Source organism: Gekko japonicus, unplaced genomic scaffold (assembly GCF_001447785.1).
Source record: "Gekko japonicus isolate JY-2015 unplaced genomic scaffold, Gekko_japonicus_V1.1 scaffold670, whole genome shotgun sequence".
Lineage (NCBI taxonomy): Eukaryota > Metazoa > Chordata > Lepidosauria > Squamata > Gekkonidae > Gekko > Gekko japonicus.
Window position 1 is genome coordinate 393,213 of NW_015167557.1, and position 27,457 is coordinate 420,669.

General features: G+C 39.5%; 1 protein-coding gene across 2 annotated transcripts in view; it reads right to left on the reverse strand.

The window, feature by feature from the left end:
* Positions 1–27,457, reverse strand: part of ATP8A1 (ATPase, aminophospholipid transporter (APLT), class I, type 8A, member 1) — a 108,789-nt gene that overhangs the window by 50,363 nt on the left and 30,969 nt on the right. For both annotated transcript variants that reach the window (XM_015413738.1, XM_015413739.1), the window contains exons 9-18: positions 20,359–20,470; positions 19,978–20,143; positions 15,566–15,693; positions 14,606–14,683; positions 10,931–11,019; positions 7,279–7,323; positions 6,298–6,370; positions 2,961–3,066; positions 944–1,026; positions 782–831 (exon numbers count right to left, since the gene is read on the reverse strand). In XM_015413738.1, coding sequence (XP_015269224.1) covers positions 782–831; positions 944–1,026; positions 2,961–3,066; positions 6,298–6,370; positions 7,279–7,323; positions 10,931–11,019; positions 14,606–14,683; positions 15,566–15,693; positions 19,978–20,143; positions 20,359–20,470 — 930 coding nt within the window. The remainder of the gene's footprint in view (positions 1–781; positions 832–943; positions 1,027–2,960; positions 3,067–6,297; positions 6,371–7,278; positions 7,324–10,930; positions 11,020–14,605; positions 14,684–15,565; positions 15,694–19,977; positions 20,144–20,358; positions 20,471–27,457) is intronic.

Below are 27,457 nucleotides of genomic sequence, written 5' to 3' on the forward strand. Positions count from 1 at the left end.
TCGGCTCCTCCTGCCAGCCTGTGGGTGCCGGCGGGTGGCTGGGCGGGGAAGGGAGCCTCACGCCTCCGCCTGCTGGGCTCTTCCAAGCGAGTCCCGGCCCGCTCCCCGCCCGGCGCCATCTTCGGACTCCGGCCACGCCACCGCGCTGAGGGAAGGAGGGAGGGGAGTGGAGGGAGGAGGGAGAAGCGCCCCCGGGGGAGGCTGAGCCCCTTCCTGAAAAGTTCGGGAGGTGCTGACGCTCCTCAGCCCCCCTGTAGATTACGCGCCTGCTGAGAATCAAAACTCCCTTAGTCAGCTTTGCCCTTTGAAAGCTTATACCCTGGAAAATCTTGTTCAACAAGAATCTTGCTCTTTTACTGCAGACTAACACAGCTACCCACCCGAAACTATCTTTGGAAAAAGGACTTCTGGGAGGGAACTTCCTGGAGACAATTATTAAATTTACAATGTCTTGTTCATAACATGCAGATTTGGCTTAGTTAAGCTGCTTAAAAATACCTGAACTTAGAAATCTTGGAATGGGTAGAAATGCAGTAAAGATGAACCTACTGCCAAAATTGGTGTTTTTACTCATAAACTTTCTGTTGGGAGCAGGGGTGTAATCAAGAATTTGGGAGAGATCTCCGGAAACACTGAATGCAAGCAATTTCTTAACTGGAGTCATCTCTGAACATAGTTTTTCAGGTCTGAAGTCACATAAGGAAGGAAATCTCACCAAAGAAATAATAGCATTAACAAAAACCACATTAAAATAATATATAATCTGTTTGTGTTTAATTACCTTGTAAATTCTAGTACATTTAGCAATTCGTATTTTTCTTCCTGTCCAAGCTGGGGAGAAATTGAGATTTTTTTATTAATTTCTTTTTACAAACATTTTTCACAATTGTTTACCTTTAATCTAAAACTATAAAAACTCACTTATGTACTATTTTGTACTTACAGATTCTATAATTACAGAGTCTGGTGTTCTTCCAGTGAAAACAAAATTAAGATGCTTTGCTGCTCTAACCAACGCTCCTTCATCTGAAAACAAACCATTCTTTGTTATTTCACCGGAAAATTGTAAAATTGAAACTTAATGACCCAACCCTTTCATTTTAATTATATACTTATGAAGTCATAAGAATAAAGATAATATGTCCATTACAGGTCTCCTAGTGTGCATGGATACATAATTAAGACTCACAATAAACTTTTTGCAACATCTTCCTATTTCATGACTCAAGTTTCCTCTTTTTATTATTTCTATATTTTGTTAAAAAAAATTAATTCACTCTGTCTCAAAATCTTGGGATTGTTCTAGTTCTGTTTGGAAGGCACTCAATGGCTTTTAAATCAATGGTTCTGTTCTGGGGGAACAGGATGTACTGCTGCATTGTTTCCTGTTTAGGAAATCACCAGTGTTGCCAGCACATGTCATCAGTTGGATGGGTATGGAGAAAAGGCATACGTACTGATTCTGGCGCCTGCTTCCACATCCCCAGGAACACTGGGCACACACTGAGCAAGATGTATCTATGGAGCCAGAGGCAGGAGGCACCTCCATTTAAAGCTCTCTTACACTGAACTAGACCTGTGGTCCATCTAGCTCAGTACTTTCTACTTTCTGTAATGTGAATACAAATTAATAGTGCACCTGAGCAGACAGAACTTGAGGCAAGGGCTGAAGATGCTTCAGGGCTAGGAACATCTATAATAACGCCGGTGGGGCCCAGCAACCACAAATTCGTGGCCAGTGTCAATAATCAATTCAGTAGGGTAGGTCAACAGGTAAGCTTCTCCCAAGAAATGGTGGCAAATTATAACTGGGTTTAAAGATAAATCTTTGAACAAGCTTTTTTGATAATTCTGGTTATCAGGACTGCATGGGTTCCAGGCCCTTCTTCCTAGGGCTCACCAAGCACAGTTTTAATCAACATTTCTACCTTTGGTTTTAGTCTTATAGTAGAAATTTTAGTCTTATAATAGAACAGAGATTCCACTGATGCCCTCCTACTTTCTTACAGGCCTGTTCTTGGACTGAGCTTCTTCAAATCTCCTCTATTTTTCTCCCTCTTTTGATTTTAGCCTCCCCTCCCCCTCAAAGGAAAATGCATATTTCTTGGTCAGAGTCAGAGGCTTTTGTGAAATGCTGTCTCTAATCTTAGAATTACTTGACTCACAACAGCCCCATGGGGTCTCTTGCATGGGATGATCTTTCCTTATATCTGCTACCCAAGATGCTTTAATTACAAACCAACCCTAGGGCATTCTGCATGCCAAGCAACTTTCGCTCTTCTGAACTGATAGGCAGATATGCATGTATGTTTCAGTCAGAAAGGCTCCTACACTTATTATGCAGAAGAGCACTTTTTGTATTGGGAATAAAGATCGCAGTTTTGTCAGTGAAAAATTCAGGCAGGTTTCTTTTCCCTCCCCCTTATATTTCACTGCTTATTTACTATACTGTCTATTGGGTATATTATGCTGTTTTTCATTTCATTTTTTCCCTATGATATAGTTATTTTTTTCAGCATTGTTTATATTGCACTGGTTTATAACTCTGCACTGCAATACTGCATTGTTTGTAATAATAGCTGAGTCTTGACAAGAGAGGAGGACAATAAATGAAGCAAGCAAGCAAATGTTTTGCTGACTTTAATCCGTATCAATTCATTCTGTTCAAATTATGGGGCAAATAATATACCTCATTATAGACTTGGTTGACCAGTACAATGAAAATCAACTCTAGGTGACTGTGAACTCACAGCTGTTGTGGAAATCATGTCCTGTATGTACCTGTATTTCTCTTGTTTCTAGCTCCCAAATCTATAGCATGCATGCAACTTAAAAATAACTTGTTTTTGTAAAAACTCTTCAAAACAACAAGGATCTGAGATACAAACCATGTCCTAGTCAATTGGTTGACCATAAACATATTATTTTTACGGATTTCAATGCAATTCTATCACCCTTACCAGGAGATGCTGCTTGATAGATTATCTTATCACCTTCTCTTTCTGGAACAGCTGTATGACACACTGCCATCATTGTTAGGAACTCACAAATTATGGGTGCAGTAGGCTGTTACGATAAAGTAGGGGAGAGGTTTTAATTGCATATAGATTTTTATTTAAAACATTACATTCTGATTTATGGTACCTAAGGTACTAACAGCAAATACAATACACTTCCTTTTCCCCAAGAGCTACCTTGATGCATATGCGTCTAGTAGTAAAAGGCAACAAAAACGGGATGGCAGGAAAGGAGGAAGACCTGTTTGCAGCTATATGTAGGTACTCAAGGAGCCGACATTTTTGCTTAAAGGTCTAAGGCACAGGTGAGTGTTCAGACTCACCCCATCAGGGCTTACTGAAAAGATGAGAGAGTGAAATGGGGAGGTCAACATAAGGCTCACTCACATGGCTGAAAATACCTGGGGTATGCAGGAGGAGGAAAAGGAAACGCATCACAAGTTGGTAGATTCAGGACCTCAGACCCGGCATTTGGGTGGTCACTACTATTTAAATGTACTCCATTTTAACATTCCTTTTAGGGAGCAAAAATGACTAAGGCAGACCCTGAGGGATTCCTCCTAATCTAGAGAGATTCCCCCTAATTCAAGTCCTAACTGAATATTTTTCCTTGAGTAAAATTAATCGTAATAAGCTTCTATACATCATTTATGCCACAGTAATTTTCAAAAATAAAATAAACACTGCCCAGGTTGGATGGGTATAGTCTCAATATTCTCATGATATTGAAAACCAGTGACATCTTCAATGGAACAGATTTGGACTAATGAAAGAGTAAGATACACAAGATAAATGGTTTTCGTGGCATTTCCTTGGCTAATAATGCTCAAAGTGTGAGATGGCCGTTCGAAGGCACAAGCAGCCCTCTCTTTGTGAAACACGGGCTTAGTTCAGATGTAATGAACCGTTTTCTGGGGTTCATGCACCTCCTACACCTCACACTTGGCTTTAGAGACTAATGGTTTCTTGGCTCCCAACAAACTGCATTTATTGTGACATTCAAACTGGATGAAACGACAAATTGTGGTTTGTTCTCTTGCCTTGTTTGGAATACTGGCTTGTAGATAACAGAAACAATTATTGTTTGTCTTTTTGTCTGATTTAGACATCATAGCAAACTCTGGCCTGTTGGGAGTCAGGAAGTCTTTTACCAACAAGACACATGTGAGGAATGGAAAGAGGGGAAATGGACAAGCCCCAAACCTTCCAAGACTCATTCCTGTAACAACAAAACAGAGCTTGTCATTATGTCTCTACAGACCCAGTGTTTTACAAATGTTAATACATTTATACATGTCCTAACAATTTTACAAGTGGAGGCTGTAAAGCTTTTGTCTATATTCAGTAATATATGGTTTATAAGACTGATAACCTGATCTGAAACATTGTATGGTATATGAAAGAGCAGATTGTGGCCCCAGCAGTGAATGGGTGGCACAGGAGCCAGGCCAAAACAATGGAGACATGTTTTTGTGGGGTATAACAGGTTACAACTTTATTGATTACAGCTGTAGATATTTGGCTTGGCATGGGGTGGTAGCACCGAGCAACCTGCTTGCTCTCCGATGGGAAACGCCATCCTTCAGCCTGTCTGCTGAAGGGAAAACTCTGGGGTGAGAGGCAAATGGTAATACCTGGGCACAGGCCACTGTGTGATTCCCCACCCCTTGGGAATGAAGATAGCCCAGCAGACCCCGAACTTGGCATGCCTACTTAAGCCTCCACTCCCGAAGTCCCTTAAAGAGACCTCCACCTGGGATGATGGGCACACAGACCCAATCTTCCCCCAAATGGATCCAGCCCAGTTCCAAAACCAACACTAGACAATTTCAAAACCGTCAATTCCAAAACTGCCACAAAACCTGGTGACATGCCTGCTCCTCCCCCAAACCTGGAGATCTGGCCCTCCAAGGTCCACCTGCTGTGACCTGCCCACAACAACCATCTGGCCAGCCTTGTAATTGGCTGGCTTGTGACGAGGGCTATAGGGGCCTGTGCAAACTGCCCAGATCTTTGGGAAAACGCTGACCACCCAAGGAGGAAAGTGCCTGGTCACACCTCCCTGCAGAGAGCAAACGGGGCACCGAGTCAGTCCAAGGAGCAGGAGCAGTCCAAGGAGCAGGCAGAGAAAGAGGTACTTTTCTCCCTTTCTCACAATGCAAGAACTCGTGGGCACTCAATGAAATTGCTGACTGGTTGGGTTAGAATGGATAAAAGGAAGTACTTCTTCACCCAAAGAGTGATTAACACTTGGAATTCACTGCCACAGGAAGTGGTGGTGGCTACAAGCATGGACGGCTTCAAAAGGGAATTAGATCAGCATATGGAGCAGAGGTCCATCAGTGGCTATTAGCCACAAGGTATAGATAGGGGCTCCCGGGCAAGTGATGTTCTGTCTTCTTGGTGCTTGGGGGAGTCAACAGTGGGAGGGCTTCTAATGTCCTGGCCCCACTGGTGGACCTCCTGATGGCACCTGGTATTTTTGCCCACTGTGTGACAGAGTGTTGGACTGGATGGGCCTGATCCAACATTGGCGTCTCTTATGTTCTTAAGGAGCCGCACTACTACTATGTGCAGTCCAGCAAGTTTAATGAGCAGGTGGAGGTCTATGTGGCGAAAGCTCTAAGGCTTCTTTTTTTCTATAAAACAGAAGAACATGCGAGTGCACACTCCTGAATTTCTGTGTGAATGCAGAGTATTTTTCCTTTGCCAAAGAAAATGAGGTATCGCAACATGCATTTGAAACATACAAAACATGTTCAGGATACAGGTGTCAGACCCTGCTGAGAATTGTACCTTAACTAAATATTGCATGCATGTTACAAAACCTGAATGGCTTTGTCACAGATGCCTTGATTCAGAAAGGGTAGTTTAGAGCAAAGATGGCCACAAGCATGTAGGCTCAATTAATTCCAGCTGTTGCCTCTAGAAAGTTTCAAATGAATTTTCAAGAGAAAACACATGCTGAACCCCGAAGGAGTAACTTTCTCCCACTCAAACAAAAAACTGGCAAATCCCCCCCCCTTCCCAGTACTTCTCTTCTCTGAAGTGAATTCTCCTCTTATCTATGTGGCTGTTTGGATTTTGTTACATTTGTTGCCTTTACAGTGCATTTAGCATTTTGTTTGAAAGTATGTTTTATTTAAATAAAGTGAGCCTTTTATTCCCAAACAAATATACTTTGGATTGAAACACAATTTCATATCTGTATATATTACTTCTGTTTTACTACGATCTTTCTCCCTTTTTTGCATAACTATTATTTATTTCTGTATCTTACATGTTTGCTTTGGAGATTTTCCAGTAATGATGAATCGCTAAATGGTTTTTCATCTTTGGTTTGTGGACTCTGCCTAAAAAAAAGAAATAAATGGGCAATTGCAGCAAAAATAATAGCATCATTTTACTATCAGCTAACATACAAGAATGTAGCTTATCCCAGTATTTTATTGTATTTTATCCTGAAATGTTAATTATTCTTGATTTGAGTACTTACTTATAGTCTAGTGGATTTCCACAGAATAATATACACTTGCATGAGCTGAAGAATAGGATCCTGATATACAAGCTCATACACACAATGAAACCAAAGAACATTTTGTCACTGATGGTCATGTATACAGACACCTGACTTTAACACTGACTACTTGCACATGTGAATGAACTAAGAAAAAACTAATTTATTGAAATAAATATTTATATCCCACTTTCCCCCAACAAAGCTTACAATACATAATTTAAACACTAGACAACAATACACTCCAACTCCCCTCACCTAATAAAATGCAGTAAAATCCAGCAACCTATACTCCATTAAAATCCTGAATTGCCTGTGACGTTTTCCACATGTAACTTTACTAAACTGTGGTCTGAACACATTTGCTGGTAAGGTAATTTGATATCTAACATAGCTTTAAAAATGTTAATACAAATGCTGGCAGAACACCATTGTGTCCGTAAATGTTTAAGAAGGGTTCAAAACACCTATGTACTCAGTAAAGCTTGCACTTCCTGGCAAGTTGTCTTTGAAATCTCAGTAGTGTCACAATCCAGTTTTACATTGTGTTAAGGCTGTTTTCCTAACTCATAAGTGGGAGCTGCTATTTTTTGCATATGCATAAAGAGACTCTTTCTTGGCCTTTGTCCACTGTATTGTGCAATTTTAAAAATCATTCACAATTAGTAAAAATGTAAAAGTTAGTAGTTAATAATAATAATGAGTTTTAAATACAATGAATATTAAATGAAGGTTAGTGCTTACCAATCATCAGAAGAATAGCCATAATCCTCAGATTCAGGAGAATGACTGTACAAAGGATGCAAAGAAATACAGGAAAGTCTCTCAGAAAGCCTACAAAGTTTAGATGACTCATAAAGGAAATTTAAATGGGAGGAGAATTTAGATGAAAATGATTGTTAAATGAACATGGAATGCAAAACAAAAATTGCAGTATGCAACACACTGACAGCAAGTCTGGTTCAATAGATAGAGTGTGAACAACTTGAACTGATGTCTTGGATTACCTATGGTACCATGATCTGAGCGTATTTATATAGTAAAACTAACTTCCATAGAACAACAGAAAGTGGAACTGGATAAAGAGCTATCACTGTCTTACTGTTATTAACAGTGCCTGGTATACGAGCAACAGTATATCTTGAAAATTCATTCCGCAATGGAAAAAAAATGTATGGAAAAAATAGTTTAGGAAAGAACGGGGGAAAATGAGGAAAGACCAGGACAGCATGGGGATGTTAAAGAAGTTATTCTGGACATGAGAAAAAACATACACCCAGTAACATCAGGGAATGAAAATGGAACATTAAAGCAATCTGGATAACTATGAATAGCCCTGATCAGACCAAATATTAATCTAGTTCAATCTTCAGTTTCCAAAAGCTAGCCAGAATCCTTCCTCATCTTTTAGGGTTTTGTGAAAGATCAATTGTGTTGTCTTCACCTAAAGTACTTTTCCAATGTGCTATTGTAATTGTAACAATTTATCCTGAAATACTAACATATATATTTGGCTTACAATTCGAAAGTAAAAGAGAGTTATTTGCTTAAATCAGTCCTGGAGCAGGACCATAATTCTCTAAAAATAGTAAATGGAAGATAAAAATTGTGCAGCATAATTATCTACAGATAATAGCTCTCTCAAAATAATGAAAAACAAAGCTTTAAAATATTATTTTTGAGTTGTGATTTTATATACAACTGTTACCCATCCGTAAATGCCCTTGCAATGGAATTGCTTATAGGGTATGCTAAAAAGAAAATCTCTTTTCACTTGGAATTTTTCACAGAAACATTATTGCCATTATTTGGGAACAAATGTGCGCTTGTTACTGCTTTGTTGCAGAGGTCAAAACTAGAGCAGAAATGCTACCTCTACAGGGAAGTACAGAGACTGTATTTCCCCAGGGCTCAATGAAAAAATACATCTAATGTTCTGTGCAGTAAAATTAGTATCACAATTAAAACATTCCTTAAAACTTACTCATGTGCATAACTGATTACTAGATTTGGAAAAGTCCTGTTTGGCTTTACCCTGCAATTTATCACTGAACTTATGAATATTTTGAATATGATGTATAACCCAGAAAATTATTCTGATTATTATTATTTTGATTTTGATTTATAGTCTGCCTTTCTCACTGGGATCCAAGGCAGACAACAGGTATGATAAAACCTTTCAGTCACTCAGTATGCGATTACAAATATGACATTTGAACCTGACAGCAAAGCTGTCTTGTAAAACAGAGTTATGCAGTCAGATTGGGACTGTGGAACAGGGGTGGGGGTGGGGAACTAGAACCACACATGCAACCCTATCTATTAAAATATTAATGAATGTGCGTAACAGGGGTCCATGGAAGATGATCGGGGAGAACTTGAAACTGGAAAAAAACAACTGAAGCTTGTCATGACAATTGCTAGTTCTTCCTGGCCTAGAAGCAGAGAGTGGTGTATGTACATAAACTCCTTTGCATGCTGGGTGTCAGTTGCCGATATTTCCTGCACCTCAAAGGGTGCTGTTCTGGAGGTCCCCTGATTTCAGCTGGGGGCTTGATGGGTTCTGTACTGTGGGAGGCTGCTACTGGGGGGGGGGAAAGCTGCAAAGTCCCCATGTATAAACAAAACACTGCTAACACAGTGTATTGAATCAAAGGCCCCATAATTAATGCATAAATGTATTATCTATGATAAATGCCGCAGGCATCTCAGTCTTTTTCCTGGTTGTAAAATGGTATAAGAAAACCCTGTGTGCTTTACACAATACGTTATATTGTCTTTAAACTGCCCCCCCCCCCTAATAATTCAGGGCTAAGTTAAACATTATGAGGAGAACAAGGGATTAGTAATACCTAGTTTTCCTCCTAATGCTAGTACAATGGGACTGGGAGTCACTAACTGGAGAAACGGTAGGCTGGGGATGCTTAATTTACCGACCTGCTGATTCTCCTATGAAAACTACCCTCTTTAGCTGCCCTGGGAAAAAAGGTATTTGCCAGGGAAGACATCAGTGGGCTTCACAGAAGTTCACCACTCCTGCCTTCCATTAATTCTTCCTTGCATGCGTTATTCCCAGTCTGCTGTGTTGTTAAACACAAGTTTGGGAATGTGTTTACTGAAGCAGCATACAATTTCATCCTCAGTGTTACTCTTTTTTCTCCATCATCCAGTCTGACCTTTACTAGATGGATGCCTAGAAGCTAAAAAAGCTATTACATTGAAATATTACATGGAGCTAGAAAACATATTCAAAGTAACTGGGGCAATCCAAAAAAGCAAAAGAAATGAAACGGCTGCATTTAGATTATAAGAACACTTTAAAATGATAATTTTGTTTCCTTTGAAACAAACTCTTTTTTTTAATAAAACATTTTATTAAGGATATAATCAATCAAATTCATCATAACTTCACATTTTAACCCAATACATCCCCTCCTCCCTTTCCCCCCCCAATATGGCTTCCCACAATGCTAGGACCGCCTGCAAAAATCTTAATCATCACTTTTCCATCTCTCCTCTTATTTAAGCTCAATAGGTAACTTATTATAGGTAACTTATTACTATCACATTTATAACTTTGTCCATTTGTTTTACCATTACTCAACATTCCTTTGAAACAAACTCAATCAGAGACAGGCACCTGCTAAATACTTATAACATCTGTCCAGCTTCTTCAGAATGGACACTATTGATGACACCAGCTTGCCTAAAAATTACAAAGTGAGTATAATTGTGGCTACCAGCACATTTAATCTTTATTGTTATTTCCAGTCATAGGTGGACCTTTTCCATATAAAATGTTCCAACAGCAGCTCATTTTAACAATCCAAGTTTAATGGCTTTTATTAAGATGACTCCGTTCATATTAAGGGATTATCCCTTAAAATTAAAAAGGCTCTTCTATAATATTAATTTTCTGAACTAGGACATTTGGAGAGACTTACTAATTTTGCACTGCAATGAGGTATTCTCAACCTATTGCCCCATCAAGTGTCAATTTAATTTCCACAGTATGCGTAATGTTAAATCTGTCCAAACAAAATCATGTGCAAAAGGATAGAGTTAACTGGGATAAGAGGCATTAAAATATAAAATGCTGGAATAGTAATATGCCATAGGCTTCTGGTTCTTTTGATAATCTTTTGATTTTAATTGCTCCAGGGATACTCACAGGTGAAAATATAAGGCTAATGTACAACCATTATTTTATTTGATGTTAAATGTTGGAATAATAAGAATACTGAAGAAATGATTTAAAAAAGAGGTACTCCTGAATGAGTTCATGGTAAAAATCCTGACTAATGAAGTCTCCAAAATATGACCATATGCAAAAAAAAGGTCACCAACCTTCCCCCACAACAGACAAAAAACACCACAAGTATTTATGGAAACTTACCCATAAGCTATTCCTGCAATTGTGCACTTCTTAAACTGCATTACATTGCATGTCAGGGTTCCAGTCTTGTCTGAAAATATGTATTTCACCTAAGTACATTAACATTTTTAATTAGATGTATGTTTAGATTAAAAGTGTAAAAGCACTTATAACAAACAGTATCAATTTAGTATTTTCAATATCACGTAGCACTCTTAGTAAGAAAAAAATATTTTCATTATGTTTTATTAACCTGACTTTATAAACCAACCTGCTTGCATTAACTTTTTTTTTTTGACATTACATTTTCATTTATTTGGAAAAAGTTGCAGGAGCACTGTTGTCTGCAGTTACCCATTTAGAGTTCAAAAACAAAAAGGAGTCCCAAAGTACTTTAAAGACTAACAGATTTATCAAGGCGTAAGGAGGGATGCTTGTTTCTGTTCACACTGTATTCATGAGTGTCAATCAGGCAGCCAGTTTATCGACAGGCTGTTTGGCTGTTCACAATCTGTATTTAATCACAGCCAACAGAAGCCAACTTCCATCTGGACAGATTGGCTGGATGACTGCTTCTGGTCTCCCTCTGAGGAAATTTTGCTCTGTAACCACCAAGTCCGGGGGTGGGGTGGGGGGTGGTATCAGTTGCTAACACCTGATCGCCCCGTGATCAACTGAAAGTCAAGTTCTTCTGATCTTACACACTGGAAAATATGCTGTGACTCAGACTTGCTAAAATATAGTAAATTGAGGTGGATGGTATACAAGAAGCCCAGCCAATTCTCCTTCTATTTACCCCATCCCAAGCTGCCACCTTGGGTTGCAAAGAAAAAGAGAGACATGATCTCTTCCTCCTCTCCTTTTTGCAATGGGATCAGGAGCTGATCACTTCCGATTGCCAGCTTCACTGTGTAGAAGTTTTTCTGGATGGTGCTGGTGAATTAGAGGCCCATTCTCAGTTGATCCCTCATCAGCTGTGAGTTGGTTTCTAATTACCTCTGAAGCTTTCCTGTGTCCCGGCACAAGATGGCTATGAAACAGGAAGTGCCAAAAGATCAGAACCCAACTCCTAGCTGATTTTCTAACCAAGAGCAGGTGCAAACTTGTTTTGCAGCTGTTCAGAGTCCTTAATGCAAGCCAAACATACTCTTGATTGGCTCACTGTCTGATTGTGAGTGTTGATCAGGGTATGTTTCACTGTCTAACAGTTACTTTAATTATATTATTTATGATTTTTTTATGATTGCAACAGTCTGGCTATACACCAAATGCTATCTATACACTGTTGAATAGGTTTGCCGTGAAATCTGTGGTATACCTAGGCATAAGTGTCATGGACTAACGCAGGGGTGTTAAACTCATTTGTTATGAGGACCGGATCTGACATAAATGAGACTTTGTTGGGCCGGGCCGGGCCATGTGTGTCATAAAATGTAATGCCAGGCAGTGGAGAAAAACTTTATAAAGGACACAAACACAAAGATTTTTTTAAAATAAAAACATGCTTAAAACGTTAGCTCTGTAAGCTGCAAACCTACTTTTGATTTATTGATATTCGCCACAGAAATCTCATGCTCAGAGTTCTAGGACCCAGGTTAAAACATGAAATGGCTGAGTGATTGAGAGAGTCTGGCGAAGCAAGCTATGATGCAGCAGCAGCAGCAGAATTGGAAGCAGGAGATGGCCAGTTCCACTGCGGGCCTGATCTGGCCCCCAGGCTGCATGTTTGACACCCCATGGACTAATGCCTGCTTCGAAACAGCAAAAGGGGGGAAAAACCCAACCTGAGAAGCAAGTCAGAAACCTAGAAGGCTGAGCAGCTAAAATACAGAACAAAATACATCTATTTATTATAAAGTGAACAGTAACTACAGATAAAAAACATATGTAGATAAAAACAGAGAGGTAGTGGGTATCACACGAAATCTACACAGAATATAGTAACAAATGTAAGTTACATGTACAGTCACTAAGACCAAAATACTGGTGACACATATCACTAGACCAAATGCATTTCGACCCAGAGGGTCTTCTTCAGTGGTCTCAATAATAACAACACACGCTAGAAATCTAAATATGAAATATCTGTTCCAAGACAGGCAAGTTGTGTATAAATCAGTGGAATAGTGTAGCTCTAAATAATAGTTATACAGTTTTGATGTACATCAGGCCTGCATATACTGATGAGCCCACACCCATCAAAGGTGATAGCTTTATACAACCATTCTGCCCTTGGCCATTGCTCTATTCACCGTGTGTGTGTACATGTGTCAACCAAAAATGTTTCTCTAGTTTTCCTTAACTGATTAGCATCTGCACTGCATGAGAAATGCTTCATCTTTATTTAAGCCTTCATGAATACAGTCACATCCTCTCATAAACACTAATTCAGCAATATGATGCTGCAGCCACTATTCCCTCTAAGCTGACGTAGTGTGAGCTTGCTCACAGTTTTTTAGCCTCCGGCTCACATTCTTGTCTTAGCTCAGGAAGGATGGGGCCCCAGAGCAAACTAATTTATTTATTTATAATTTCAATTTATAGCCGGCCCTCCCCGAAACGCGGGCTCAGGGCGGCTCACAGATAGGCGTAAGCCAACACATAAAAACAGGTTAAAACCACATAAAACCATCACTACAATGTTACAACATATTAAGTGCTCTAGATGTTCCAGAATAATCTTCCATAAAAGATGACATTTCAAAGATGGTACACCCAATCAGTGCTGTCAGTAGCCAAATTGCTCGCTCGCAACTTTAATGCCAGTAGCTCACAAAGTAGAATTTTTGCTCACAAGACTCCACAGCTTAGAGGGAGCATTGGCTGCACCCTCCCTTTATTTGAAGAAAGATTACCAGCAGCAGAATATCCCGGCCACTGTAATGTTCTCTGCAAAACTGCCCTGTCAGATATCAAATTCCTATCCATTCATATTTTTGCACAGGGATTTGCTGGCCATTCGTCAACAAAGGAAGTTCAAACAGTCTGCATCAGAATAGATGAAATAAAAACGAGGCATTTCTTACCCGCTACAGACATTAATGAGCTTACCAAAATTAGGGATACATCTTTTATGGGGCAGAGACACTATTTATTTAAAACATTTCTATGCTACCTTTTGACCCAACTCAGGGTTCCCCCAAGGTAGCAAACATCAAAACATTTCAAACATTACAAACAGCCATACAAAGACACAGACAGGGAGGAAGGCTAATAAGAATCAGTGAAATGATGCAAAAAAGACAACAAGAGACAGCAATAGTAGGAAAGAAAGTTCCAAAATTTTGGCACTATGACTGAGGTCTTTTCTCAGGTTCCCACCCGTCTAGCTTCTGATGGTGGGGGCACCTGAACCATGGGCTCTCAAGATGATTGGAGCTGTTGGACAGGTTCACACGGGAGTAGGGAGTCATGGTGCTAATAAAATTGGCATTGATTAGAAAAAAACCCCTGAACTGATGTACATGTGTGGAGTTTTAAGCAGCAAGCAGTGAACACCTGTACAAATATAAGGGTGCTGCTAAGCCAGGAGAAAGGATTAAGAGCTCTTTGCCTTGTAACTGAAGGATGGCATTTTCGAGAAATTCATTCCCCCCCCCAGGAAAAAAAACCCAACTGCAGCAGCTACAGGAAAATTCCTAAGAATTTAAAGCAGGGAATACTTTAGTTACCAAGGAATCATGGAACACAACCTACTTGACCAAGTTCTTCATTGAGATTGGATGTACGAGCCATGGCAGCAGTGTCCGTGGGTTCATAATGCATGTCAATATCCTATTGAAAAAAAAGGCAGCTTTCAAAAAAAGATATGGCCCAGGAAAAATTAAAACTTTCATTCTGTGTACATTATATTAATTTTTAGTTTTGTCAGCGGAACTTCCATGTGAATCCTCTAGTCCAGAAATTCCTAGGTACACTGATATCAGTTACTAAATAATTCCAATGGACATGTCCAAGAACATGGGCTCTTCTAAGGTAAGTCTTTGAAATACTGTCTAGATCTTTTTAAAAGTTTCCTCTCTGAACAGCATACTTTCCATGCCACATTGGAAACAACTTCTGAAAGAGCCCTCAGTTTCAAAATAACGGGGAGGGAGCTGTTCAAGAAACAGAAGTCCTAACCTCCCTTGGAGCCAAGTTGTGTGTTGTGTACTACACAGCACTGTACTATTTTAAGTAACCCTCTTCCTTACTACCAGTTGTGAGTGATACATTGTTGTACCGGTGTCTGTGGTTTCTATGGGCCAAAAAGCCCCTTATGCAACAACATAAGACACTGGTCAAGCCCATATTCTTTTACACAGCATGCATAAATGGGCAGTAGATCACAACACCGGTACAAGAAAACATGTTGCCCTTTGAGCAGGCATTAAGAATTTTAAGATTAATCCTTTGAGTTGCTGCCTCAGCACAGGTGCTCAAGAGACTGGGCTGTAAAGGATTTGAGCAAAATCTGTGTAATTCAATTCTTTACAACTGTATGAAAAAAAAAGTTTGATGTCTAATTTAGATTTTACAAAATAATTTCCTTTATTAAAAAATGCTGCATTTTTGTAGTACTGCAAATTTAAATGTAAAGGAAAGGCATGTACCACCTTTAGCCTACAATCTGTTACATAGTCTACATATTGCACAATATTCAATATTCATATTTACCCAATTTATGAAATATGCTTGGATAAATTTCACCACTTCTAGTGTAACAAGTAAACTGATAGGAATGAGATTATTGAAAAGAATGATAAAGGTTAGGAAATTCAGTCCAAAGTTGTTAGCGCCTCCATCTATTTAAAAGGGGAAAAAAGATAAGGTTAGTATGTTTGTCCTGTTTAAGAAAGTAATAGATGATCTTTTATAAGCACAGTTGGCTTGGCATTTTGAAAAGTCTACTTTTAAATTTCTTCAAAACCAAAAACTTTTAACAAAATATCCTCAATTACTATCCCATTGTTTTCATGCTGTTTTAGCAATGTATTCAGGACTTAACTCATAATAACACAATAATACCATAACTTAATGTGACATAACATAGTAGCATAATAATGTTATGCTGAACAGCATAACATTTAGTGGTGTTGTTCAGTCAAGCAGTTGAGTCCGACTCTTCGCAACCCCATGGACCACATCATGCCAAGTTTACGTTTAGTAAGACTCCACATATCCATTCCATAATAGTGGTAAATTCCTGTATCACAAGGCATGGGAGGAAGGCACTACCACTAGCGAAATGGATCTGCAGTACCTGACCCACTAGATTTTCCTTTTTTTTTTGCATTTGTTTGAATGTTTACTATTTTTCACATCAAAATGACATCATGATGTACCTGAAGTGGGGTGAAAGGAGTCCAACACTAAAGATGGATGTTTACTACACTCAGTTGCACTTTCAAATAGGGATGGGCATGAACCAAATTATGAACCAAAATTCATCATGAACCATGCCCAGTTTGTGTGCCTTGGTTCATGCAATTCCATCTCCCACAAACTGTGCCTTTTTCTCGTAGGTTTGTGGGGTTCGTGGGCCAGACATGCTGGTGCTGATTAATCAATTGTCCAGGCAACCGGGAGAGTGGACTTCTGTAGCCCTTGAAACACCAATAGTGGCCCTCCAAAGCTTGATAGGCAGCTCTGGCTGCCAACAAGAGACCTCCCATTTTGCTCAATGGGACCAGAATGGATATATACCCCTAGCTCACACTCAGCTGTTTCCACTTTGCAACAGGCAGTTAGGCAGAGTGGGAGTAGGTATTTTTAGAGGCAGAGAAGGAAGGAACTGGAAGTCTGTGTGAACAGTGTTGGTGCTTCAGGGCTCTGAGGCACCTGTCCACTGCTACAGCAACGTAGAGGGGCTCAGCCAGTGGGTTCCTCAGCTGAGGACCCACACACTCGCCCCTCAGTGGGATTTTTGAACACCTGTCCCCGGCTGGGGTGGTGTCTGATGGTCTCAGAGCTCTGAGTCACACCTGTCCCTCTGCAACAGTTTGACACAGTCCTGAATCCTGAACCAGCGACTGTGATTTCCCCAGAGAGCACTTTCCTGAGGGCACCTGCTTTGGGGCACTTCAGCCAATCCTCACCAAACTTGAAGAGCAGGTAGAAAAGTATCCTGGGGAGATCCTCTGTGAGTTTAAGGTCTCTAGCTTATAGGGAGTCCATTCAACACACTCCTAAGACAGCAATTCCGGGGACACCTGCTTTGGGGGGCTGTAATCCTCCCCAACCTTGGGGAGCAGGTTGAAAAGCATCCTGAGGAGATCCTCTGTGAGTTTAATGTCTCTAGTTTGTAGGGGGTCCATTCAACACACCCCTAAGACAGCATTTTCCTGGGGGCACCTGCTTTGGGGGGCTGTAACTTGCCTCCCCAAACCCAATCCTCACCAAGCTTGGGGGGCAGGCAGAGGACAGTTAGCTGGAGACTCCCTGTGGGTTTGGTCTCTAGCCTGCAAGGGGGCCATTCTAGCATGCCATGAGCCTCACGAACCACAAACCAGTTTGTTAAACAGAAAGGTTCGTGGAGGTTCATGGTTCATGAAGCCCCACGAACCAAGAACCTCAATTTTCCTGGTTTGTGCCCATTCCTACTTTCAAAGTTTCATGCACCAACTGATTCCTATTGTGAATTGAACAGTATGAACTAGGGATGTGCACTTGGATATATCTGATCAAAAAATATACCCCAAAATACTGATAAGGTATTTTTTAGGTATCTCTGTAACAGATACAAGCTGGCTAGACCTCAAAAGATTTCCAGATGCAAGTCTGACAGATTCACTTCAGCCTTCAGCTTGGTGAACTATGCATGTGTTTTTGAAGAACAGATACCTGTGTAGTGCATAGTCAAGATGCTATTTTGTGAAAACTGGCTTTGTAGCTCAAAATAGTTTATACTGATGGAATCACAACATCCTCGCATGTTGCTCTGAGAAGCTTCATGGGAAGTTTTCATGAACTTTTAGCTTAAAAGAGGATGTGGAATCAGCTAGAGAGACAGAGCACCTCAAATGATGCCAACGGGTCTGTTGTATCCATGTTTTTCTTTAAAATTGAAGGATTTTCCTCCTTTTCTGGTGGACAAAAGGCTGGCAGCCAAGGTAACTGGATAGTTTGAGGGCTTCCAAGATCCTGGCCTGACTAGCTTCTCCAAAACAGTTGTCTGTGACCTATCTGAATCTGAATACACATTAGATAATCTCCCCTGAAAGCCAGTAAATTTGGTTATATCCAGAACTGGCAGTTCAAAGCTCTCCAAGCATGCCCCCCCCCCCATATCTGGTTTCCCAGGCAACAGAAGGGCAGAGGAAAGAGGTAGTTCTCACAGGCAAAAAGGATTGTACATTAGGGGGAGCTGTACTGTCTGCCCAATCATGGTGATTCTCTCATAGGCTAGTTTTGTTTCAAATTCTTCTGACTGTGGACAAAGAGCATAAAAGCAGGCCCTGACTGCAGCTTGACTCCACTACAGTGAGAGATTTCTGGAGCATGTGCTCTGGTGGTCTGATACTGCTGGAGGATTCTAGAACCTTGAGGATACTTTTCTGCCTGCATACCTGCAGAAGTCCATCACTTGGTTTGAATACTGATTTTAAAATATTTCTAGTTTTCCTAGTTTTCCTGCGCTTTTTTGGGCCTGGTGTGTTGTGGGGGGACTAGGACTTTGGTTTTTTTTCTATTTCTTCTTAAAGCTAGTCGTCATTGGTTTTGCTTTTGCTGTCTTGAATTGACTTGTTGTTCTGTTTGGGGTTTTTAACTTGTTTGGGCTGGTATGTATGTGGGGAAATTTTTGCTTTTCCTTAAAAGAAGAACCAAACAAAGGTTTTTCACAAGTTCAGAACACTGGAAAAAAACCCCCCCCCCAAAGAATAGGGACATCTCAATACAGATGCTAATTTTCTGCCCCAAGCATTTCCCCTCTGCTCTAATCAAGCTGATTACAGTATGTATTGTACTTTTGCATCTTGAGTTACTTCTTTACAACACCCCTCCTACCTTCTGAGTGGGATATAAAGACTACAAGATCTCCATTCCTATTAATGACTGATGAAAGGAGTTTTGACTCTTGAAAGCTTATATCCTGAAAATCTTGTTAGTTTCTAAGGTGCTACTGGATGTTCATTTAACTGTTCTATTGCAGACCAATATGGCTGCCCTCTGAAACCACTTGCTTAAGTTTGTCCTGCTTGGCTTCTGTGAATTGACATTGGTTTTGCAGGGCTTGTGTGTTCCCTTTGCATTAGTTTGTTCTGCTGGGATTCTCTGGTGTGATGTTAGTTCTGTTGGGTTTGCACTGTCACACTGGCCCTGGATTCTGCTGGGCTATGATGGATTGACATTGGTTCAGTTGGGCTTGAAACAGTGCTCCCCCTTGCTTAAGTCTGTTCTGCTGGGATTCCCTAATTCTGTTGGGCTTGTTGGATTTGTTTGCACTGGGAGGCAATTGACCAGCAGTTGCAGAATGCACAAGCATATTTGTCTATTGGCTTCTTCGCCCCGGAGAAAGCGTGAAATTCCCTCCCCTTGGAAACCATGGAGGATGGCTGGGGGCACTTTTTTCAGGAGCCCACAGAACTAGACCCCTTGACCAAATCAATTTGAAACTTGGGTGGTCATGAGGGGACAGGCGGTCCTCACTCCCCTGCACTTTTGGTGCTGGTAGCTTAAAAAACCATCCATCCAGCCCCTCAGAATGATTCTCTATATGGAATAATGGAGCCAAAGAATATCAGAATCCCTCCCCCAAAAAAACATGAACTCAAATACCAAACCAGTATTTGGAACCCAAATAACTGGGCATACTGATTTTTTTAACTCCTTGCTATCCAAGAAATACTGATTTTTTTTCATGATGCACATCCCTAATATGAATTAACCCGTTCTCTAGTAAATTTGCCCATATTATTGCAACTGTATTTGTCTAGCATCTTAAGTTGCCACTATCATTTTGATGTCAGTATGAATAATGAAAATACTGACGTTTAAAGAGTTGTTAATAAGACATATTTATGAATTGTATTTTGCAAGTTCAGGTAATATTACTGTGACAAAAAAATAATGTTACTTCGAATGCTTACAAGTTAAACTGATGTACCAGTGTCTGTATTCATGTTGTTGATTCCATACAGCTGAACCAATTGAACAAATCAAAGATATAGCAATAAGAATGCAGAATAAAAACAGAATTTGGATATTTGTAATTCTTTCCACATTGGATAGTTTAAGAGGTGGGCTTGTTGAGTTCTGTGAATGAAAATACAGAAAGTTCAGAAGAAATACATGGATTTCTCATTTCTGATTACATTTAATTTTTTTCATAGATGCACATTGTACAACCAAACAGAAAGTGAAGATGGGTATATAGTATTACAAAGAATCTCACAGTGTGGAAAGTGGTATGATTTGTCTTCTATAAGGTCAAACACACATGAAATAATATTGACAGCTATAAGACAAACCTGCATGAGTTTTGTATCATGTCCTGTATAGACAACTATTCCATGAACCCACTGGGTATTTCTTAGCTGAGCTCCTCGCAGAAGAATCTGATCAGGTCCCAGTGGAGCAGTGCTACAAAGAATAAATCAACAAGTTAGATTATATTTCAGGCAAAATATTCAACCCACATTTATTATGTTTCTGACCTCTTTTTCACCTTGAAGTATCAAGAAGCATGAAGAAAGATGACATATATATTGACTTCCAGACATAGGGATGTATCCTTATCAGTTTTTTTCACCAGCAAGAGAGGCAGGGAGCCCCTTCTGACCAATGAAAAGGCTATGCTGGGAATAATGACCGGTGTGGACAACGGCCACATTAGGATGGTGGCTAGAATAAAGAGGGGAATCAGATCAAGAAGAAAGGCTTGTAGCATCCAACTCAGTGAATTAATGCATTTGAAGAAGCTACCTATTTTGGAAAATTCCTGTACATCTTTACACTAAATACAGTCTCCTTATGGTGTCAGATGGGAGGTTTTATGTCACAGTATGGGTTAAGACTATTTTGGTCCATACAGCTCTGCACTTCTTTTGAGTCCTCCTAACAAGACAGAGCTCCATAAGCAGAGTAAAGGCGCAGTGGCAAATGGTACACCAAAACAAATAATTCTGGATAATAGCAGCAGGCAAACCAACCAACCAACTGCCAAGTTTATTATTTATTTATCTATTTATTTATTCAACTTATACCCCGCCCTCCCCGCAAGCAGGCTCAGGGCGGCTTTGACACATTATTCATTTATTTGATTTATACCCCGCCCTCCCTGCCAAGGCCATTGGCATCATCAAACAATAAAAACAATTTAAACAATTTAAAAACATCAGACCATTTAGAGGTACAACATATATAAGATGGCAAGAACTGTCCTATCGGCCACCACAGAAAAGCAATTTAAAAACAATCCCTAAGGCTCACTATCCTATATTGGGTACATTCTCTTTAGTATTCTGTTTGCAATCCTATCAGAGCAAACATTCACAACTAATATGTTGTCAAAGGCTTTCATGGCCAGAGTTCATTAGTTGCTGTAGATTTTCCGGGTTGTGCGGCTGTGGTCTTAGCATTGTAGAAGGTTCTACAATGCCAAGACCACGGCCACACAACCCAGAAAATCTACAGCAACTAATTCACAACTGAGGTGAAGAAAAAAAAATGTATATGCTTCCCAGTGGCTCTTTGCTAAAGTACTAAAATAGATATTCTTGATCAATGATAATTATAGATCTATAAGTTGTTTCATTGAAGAACTTCATCCTTATAAGCCTTCTAATTTAAATGTACATATATAATTGACAGTTTATATTCTACTCTTGGTTGTCTTCACCTGAACAACTTTCTCTCCTTTACCGAGGTACCTTTACTGTGCTGGTTTAATGCATTTGTGGAGTGTTACAGTCTTCTTGTTAGCATTATTTTGAATTGAGCTCTATTAATTTCTAATTTTAATATTTAATTCATGTAAGCATTATAGCTGTTGTTTACACTCAGTCCCTTTTAACACACTGTTTCTCAACATACTGTAGAATTGATAGCAAAGCCTACAAAAAGAAAGAAATAGCTCAGTAATTGTTGATGTTGTTTTGCCATGTGTGTAGCTTCAGATAACTTCATTCAATGAATTTCAAAATTTCAATGAATGTTCTAGGCACCCACAGGCAAACTCCTTTGAAATATGGCAAAATGAAAATAAATCCAGTTCTATTAATGAGCTGTCTCTTTTATTATTACTTTTTCACTGCAGCCAAGGAAGTGTCTAAGAAGAAATGGGAAAAAGCAGCAATGACTTCCAACATCAGAAAGCAGGCTCTGTCTTAGGGGACATGGCAGAAGAAATCAGACAAACAAGGACTGAACAATATGAAAGTATTTTGACTGAAAACAGAACTTCTATTTATTTTGACCTAATTTTTTTAAAAAATTATTCTTGTGTTTCATCCAAGTAAAGTGAATGGTTTTGCATACTATGCAGAAAATATTAATCTCACTATAGCTGGAAAACCAAACTGCAAAATAATTCCCCCCTAGTCTTTGCAACTATCAGAACAAAACTGGATGATTTTTCAACAACATCCATGCTGCAAGTTAACCTTTGTGGACTATTATGACAAGTAAAGAGCAAAGACTCCCCAAGCATGGTACGATTGTACAACTAATTAAATCTGATTACACGTAAAATGTTTGGTTAAGACAGTTTTGTGCAATCTCTACATTTTAGATTTGCTTTTATTTAATAAATGACCCCTTCCTAAAATAGTATATTCGATAAAAACAGTCAGGAAGGCATGTGCGCATTTTTTGCATAAAAGCATCACTTTATGTAGGTGCTGTTAAGGCTTCAATTCCATGCAGTTACCTGGGAGCATAAATCAGTAGATATGCACCCCATTATGCTGCATGATGGTTAACTAATAGGTATCCCAACACGATTCAAAAGTAAGATTCAAACAGAAAACTCTGTTGCAGAACATATAATACACTACAACATCTTGCCCCAACCGAGTGTAGTTTTCTAATATGTCGTCAATCACTTTTGATTGATTACGCTTTTGATCCATTACATTTTACAACTCTAACCCTGTGTAATTCAGGGGAAACATTTGTCCCAAGGGCTCTCACTTTTTTCTTTTCCTAGACATATAGTTGAATTTTAATTGGCTGGGAGATGGCCTTGGCTGGGAGGGTGGGGTAGCAATTAATTAAAGAGTGACCCTACCAGTCCAAAAGATTACTGGCAAGAAAATTAAGGAGAAAAGTAGCAAAAATCTCTGTGTTCATTTCAAAAAGAAAATTATTTATCAAGTATAATATTAGAATACGTTCTAATTATTTGAAATATTTTAGGATTGTCTATTTGTGCAATATTTTTCACTGACAAGTTTGCCAAAGTACAACACTGGGAGCAATCTAGTTCTATCAAATCCAGCAGAAAATTTTCCTGTAGGAGAACTGGTGGTGGAGGGTACCAAGCTGGCATCATCTAGGCACCCCATTCCACAAAGTGAAATTCTGCTGCAGGAGGGGAAAATCCTGTATCCAGTGCCTGGGGTTGTGCAAGCAGAGCTCTAGAATTTCCTTATATGGGATCATCAGACAGCTCCAAGCACTCTTTAGGTGAAAGGAGACCTATACTTTTATTATTTATTCAATTTAAAATCTGTTTATTAGACAACCACTCTCAAGGCTACTAACAAAATGGTAACAACATGGGTGGTGGTGGAAAGTACTGTCAAGTTGCAGCCGACATGACAACCAACCCCTCGTAGGGTATTCAAGGCAAGACATGAGCAGATGTGGTTTGCCATTGCCTGATTCTGCACACCACCCCTGGACTTTCGTGCTGGTCTCTGATACAAGTACTAACCAGGGCTGATCCTGCTTAGCTTTTGAGATCTGATGAGATGGGACTACCTTGGGCCACCCAGGTCAGGGTAGTAATAACAAGGGGTATGCACTAAAAAAAAAAAAATCATGGTTGACTTCTGGTGACCCCTAGTGGGGCTTGGACATTTCAGAGAGGTGACTTACTACTGCATGCCTCTGAGTCCCAGCCCTGGTATTCCTTGGAGGTCTCCCTTCCAAGTACTTGCCAGGGTCAGCTCTACTTAGCTTCTGCGATCTGACAAGATCAGGCTTGCCTGGGCTATTCAGGTTAGGGCTACCCTGAAAACTCTTAATGTATAGTTAATTCTTTGCTGCTTGTATGCAAACAATCGTGACTTAGTTATGAGATACCGTTCTCTACTCTTATGAAATGTCAAATGGGCTACCTTATTAATAAAAAAACAGAAATTAGTCCCCCAGTCTCAATCTACCTATAGGATAGGTAGTGAGAAATTATTATTCATCTGTAGCTCTAATACCTTGAAGAATTATCATTTCAGTCACACTCAGGCCTCTGCTCCTACCACAAAAATTAAAGCTAATTTTTCTTAGTCAACACCAATAGATGGCATATTTTAACATGCTTTTGGGATATTACAGCAAGATGCGCTCTCAGCTATTATTAAGTTTAGCAAAATGAACAGAAAAACAGTTTCCACATAGGAAACTGATGTGTGGATCTATTATAATTATTACCTTTAGAGAAGAATTAAAGTGCTTATCTCTTCTTTAACGACTAGTAGAATTATAATAGATCCACACCCTGATGATATGAAAAGTTCCAGGAATGCATCTGTAAAAAATCAGCAGATAGACACGGAACATAAAAAAGTCAGGAAATAGGTACTGAGTCCAGAAAAAAATAACCTTTGAAATAATGTATACAAAATCAATTTAATGTAATTAAACAAATTGTAAAAAAACCCAACAAAATTCCTCTCAAAACCTACAAATAAAGGAAACTGAGACAGATGGTAAAATAAAGTTTAGGGAAGAGGACAGGAGCTAATATGAACCAAAAAGGTTTTAGTTTAAAGAGCTTCTTGACATTTTGGCTAAGGTCAGGTATGTGTATTTAAATAAGGCACTTCAGATTTGCATCTGGGCTATAACCAATAACATACAAAATGTTACTGGATTTCATCATCGTGGAGTGAGAATGCCTTTTGGAATATTTTTCAAAATGAAGCCATTCTGAGGTCTTAGATATTTATGAGTTTGGACAATACATTTGTGGAAAATAATGATGGTGAGCGTACTATACTAATAGTGCAATCCTATCTATGCAGAGTTATTCCAGTCTAAGTCCACTGTGCTGGATCCAAGCAGCTTCTCCACTGGTGAAAATGAGACAGGGTAGTCCCCTTTGACTACCAAAAAGGCTGTGCTGGTGATCATGGGACCTGCATGGAGAAAAGCCATGTAGGATGGAGGTTGTGGTAAGAAAGGGAATTCACTGAGACTGAGTAGAAAAGCTGGCAGAATCCAACCCACAGACTTTTATTGTTTTAGACTGGAGTAGGATATTACACTAGGATTACACTACAAACTTAATAGACATAATTTGTAGTGAAGGCGATAGGATTTACTTTCAAAGATTTCTGTAGTCTATGTAGTTTCCTGAAAACTTTAGCAGTGGTCTACAAAGGAGAACTGTGCCTATTGTCGCCTTCTCCATACTAATATTAGAGGGATATTACTTTTCTTCTTCAATTTACATTTACTTATTTTTATAGTTCTAAAATATTAACTAAATAAAGAGAGATAAAAACAATAGTTTACGAAACAGAGGTTACAGAATAATATATCAATAAAGCATCCATTTGTAAATAGATTATTTCAGCTGATAAATGACATGCTCCACCAAGACCAACTTTCACTGCAAAAATAAAAAACTAACAATACAGAGGGATCTTAATTAATAAAGATGACAAAGGATATCACTTAGTACCAAAAGCATCTCACTGAATTAAACCTTTGCATGCTAGCGGCCCCTCTGAGAGATTTCTGCACTCAGCCAATGATTGCATCTTGTGCGTCTTCTGCTTATAGGGGGTTCTTTTGCCAGCTGATACTGATTCTGGTTTAATGTTGGCTGTGGCAAAATGTTTGGCTGCAGTGACTTCAATACGGGAGTGGAATCAGAGGGTGGTATTGGTGTGATTTATGTTGTCCCCAATGGCTCATCAGATTATTTGAAATAAAGAATTTCCAAGATGAGGTCAAGTGTGCGCGTGTGTGTGTTATGGGGGGGGGGAACACCTCAATCCAGGGTTTTCCCCAGTAAAATTTGCTATCTCCAAACTGATTTTACCCCCTGCACACAGAGAAAAGATCTTTATGAAGTTATTTCCTTTAATCCATTATTTTTACAAAGCACTAGAGAGAAGGATTACATTTATAGCAAGCAATATAATTTTGCGTATCTTCTCACAAACCTGATCCCAAAATTGGAGAAATGTAACCATTTCTAAAAACAAACAAATAAAAATGTGCCCTGAGAGAAAGAGGTACTTTTCTCCCTTTCTCACAATACAAGAACTCGTGGGCACTCCATGAAATTGCTGAGCGGTCGGGTTAGAACGGATAAAAGGGAGAGGAGGTGTGCGCATGCTCTGAAAAACAGACGCCGTTGCTTCCCCCGCTTTGAACTGACGAAAGATTAATGACCTAGAAGAGGAGATTAATCTCACTAAACTGCCAGAGAACAGCCTCAGAGGTCTCTAAAAGAACAGTGAACAAGGAGTGCCGAAGAACTTGTGGCTTGGCAGGGTAAGAGGAAAGTTATCAACCTTTAAAGAGAGAGAAGCTGTAGGCAGCTAATTAATCAAAATGGCGACAGTGAAGTCGTTATCTGAACAGATTGCCCAATTTCAAGCCTTAATGTTAGCCTCACAGGAAAAAATATCAAAAGAAATTGGAGAAGTGAAACAGGAGCTTAAAAACATTAAAGAAGAAATCAGGGGAGTGAAAGAATTAGCCATAGAGGCAAAGGGCATGGCCAAAGATAACAAGGAGCAAATCATTCAGTTGAAAAAACAGACCGCGGAACTGTCAGATAGAAGTAGACGGGCGAACATGATAATACATGGAATTTCAGAGGACGTGGGGCAAAAGAAATTGGAGCAATGTTTGGTGGAATGGATATCAGAACAGGGGATAGAATTGAAGGAAGACCAAATAGAGAGAGCACACAGGCTGCAAACGAAAAGAAGAGGGGGGGAACCCCGCCCAGTAATTGTAAAATTTGCAGGAGAAAAAAAACAACACCAGATATATTCAACCTTAAAAAAAATTAAGGGATTAAACTACAAAGGAAAAAAAACTTACGTTCAACAAGATTTTTGCCAAGACACGCTGAACCAAAAGAGATTAATGAAACCATATGCTCAGCGACTTTATGATAATAAAATACAATTTAGCTGGGCGTACCCAGCCTCTATAATTATCTTTCAAGAAGGAAAAAGACTAAGTGCAAGGAATCCACAAGAGGCAGTAAAACTACTGGAGAAGATGGGGCTTGAAACAAGGAACCTGGAAGAGCAAATAGAGATGGAGGAAACGGCAATAACAGACGATGAGGAAGCAGGTCCTTCTACGCACCAGGAAAAGAGGCAAAGGACAAGCTCCTAGTGGCAGAAAATTAAGGGAAGTATCCATTAAACAAAAGGT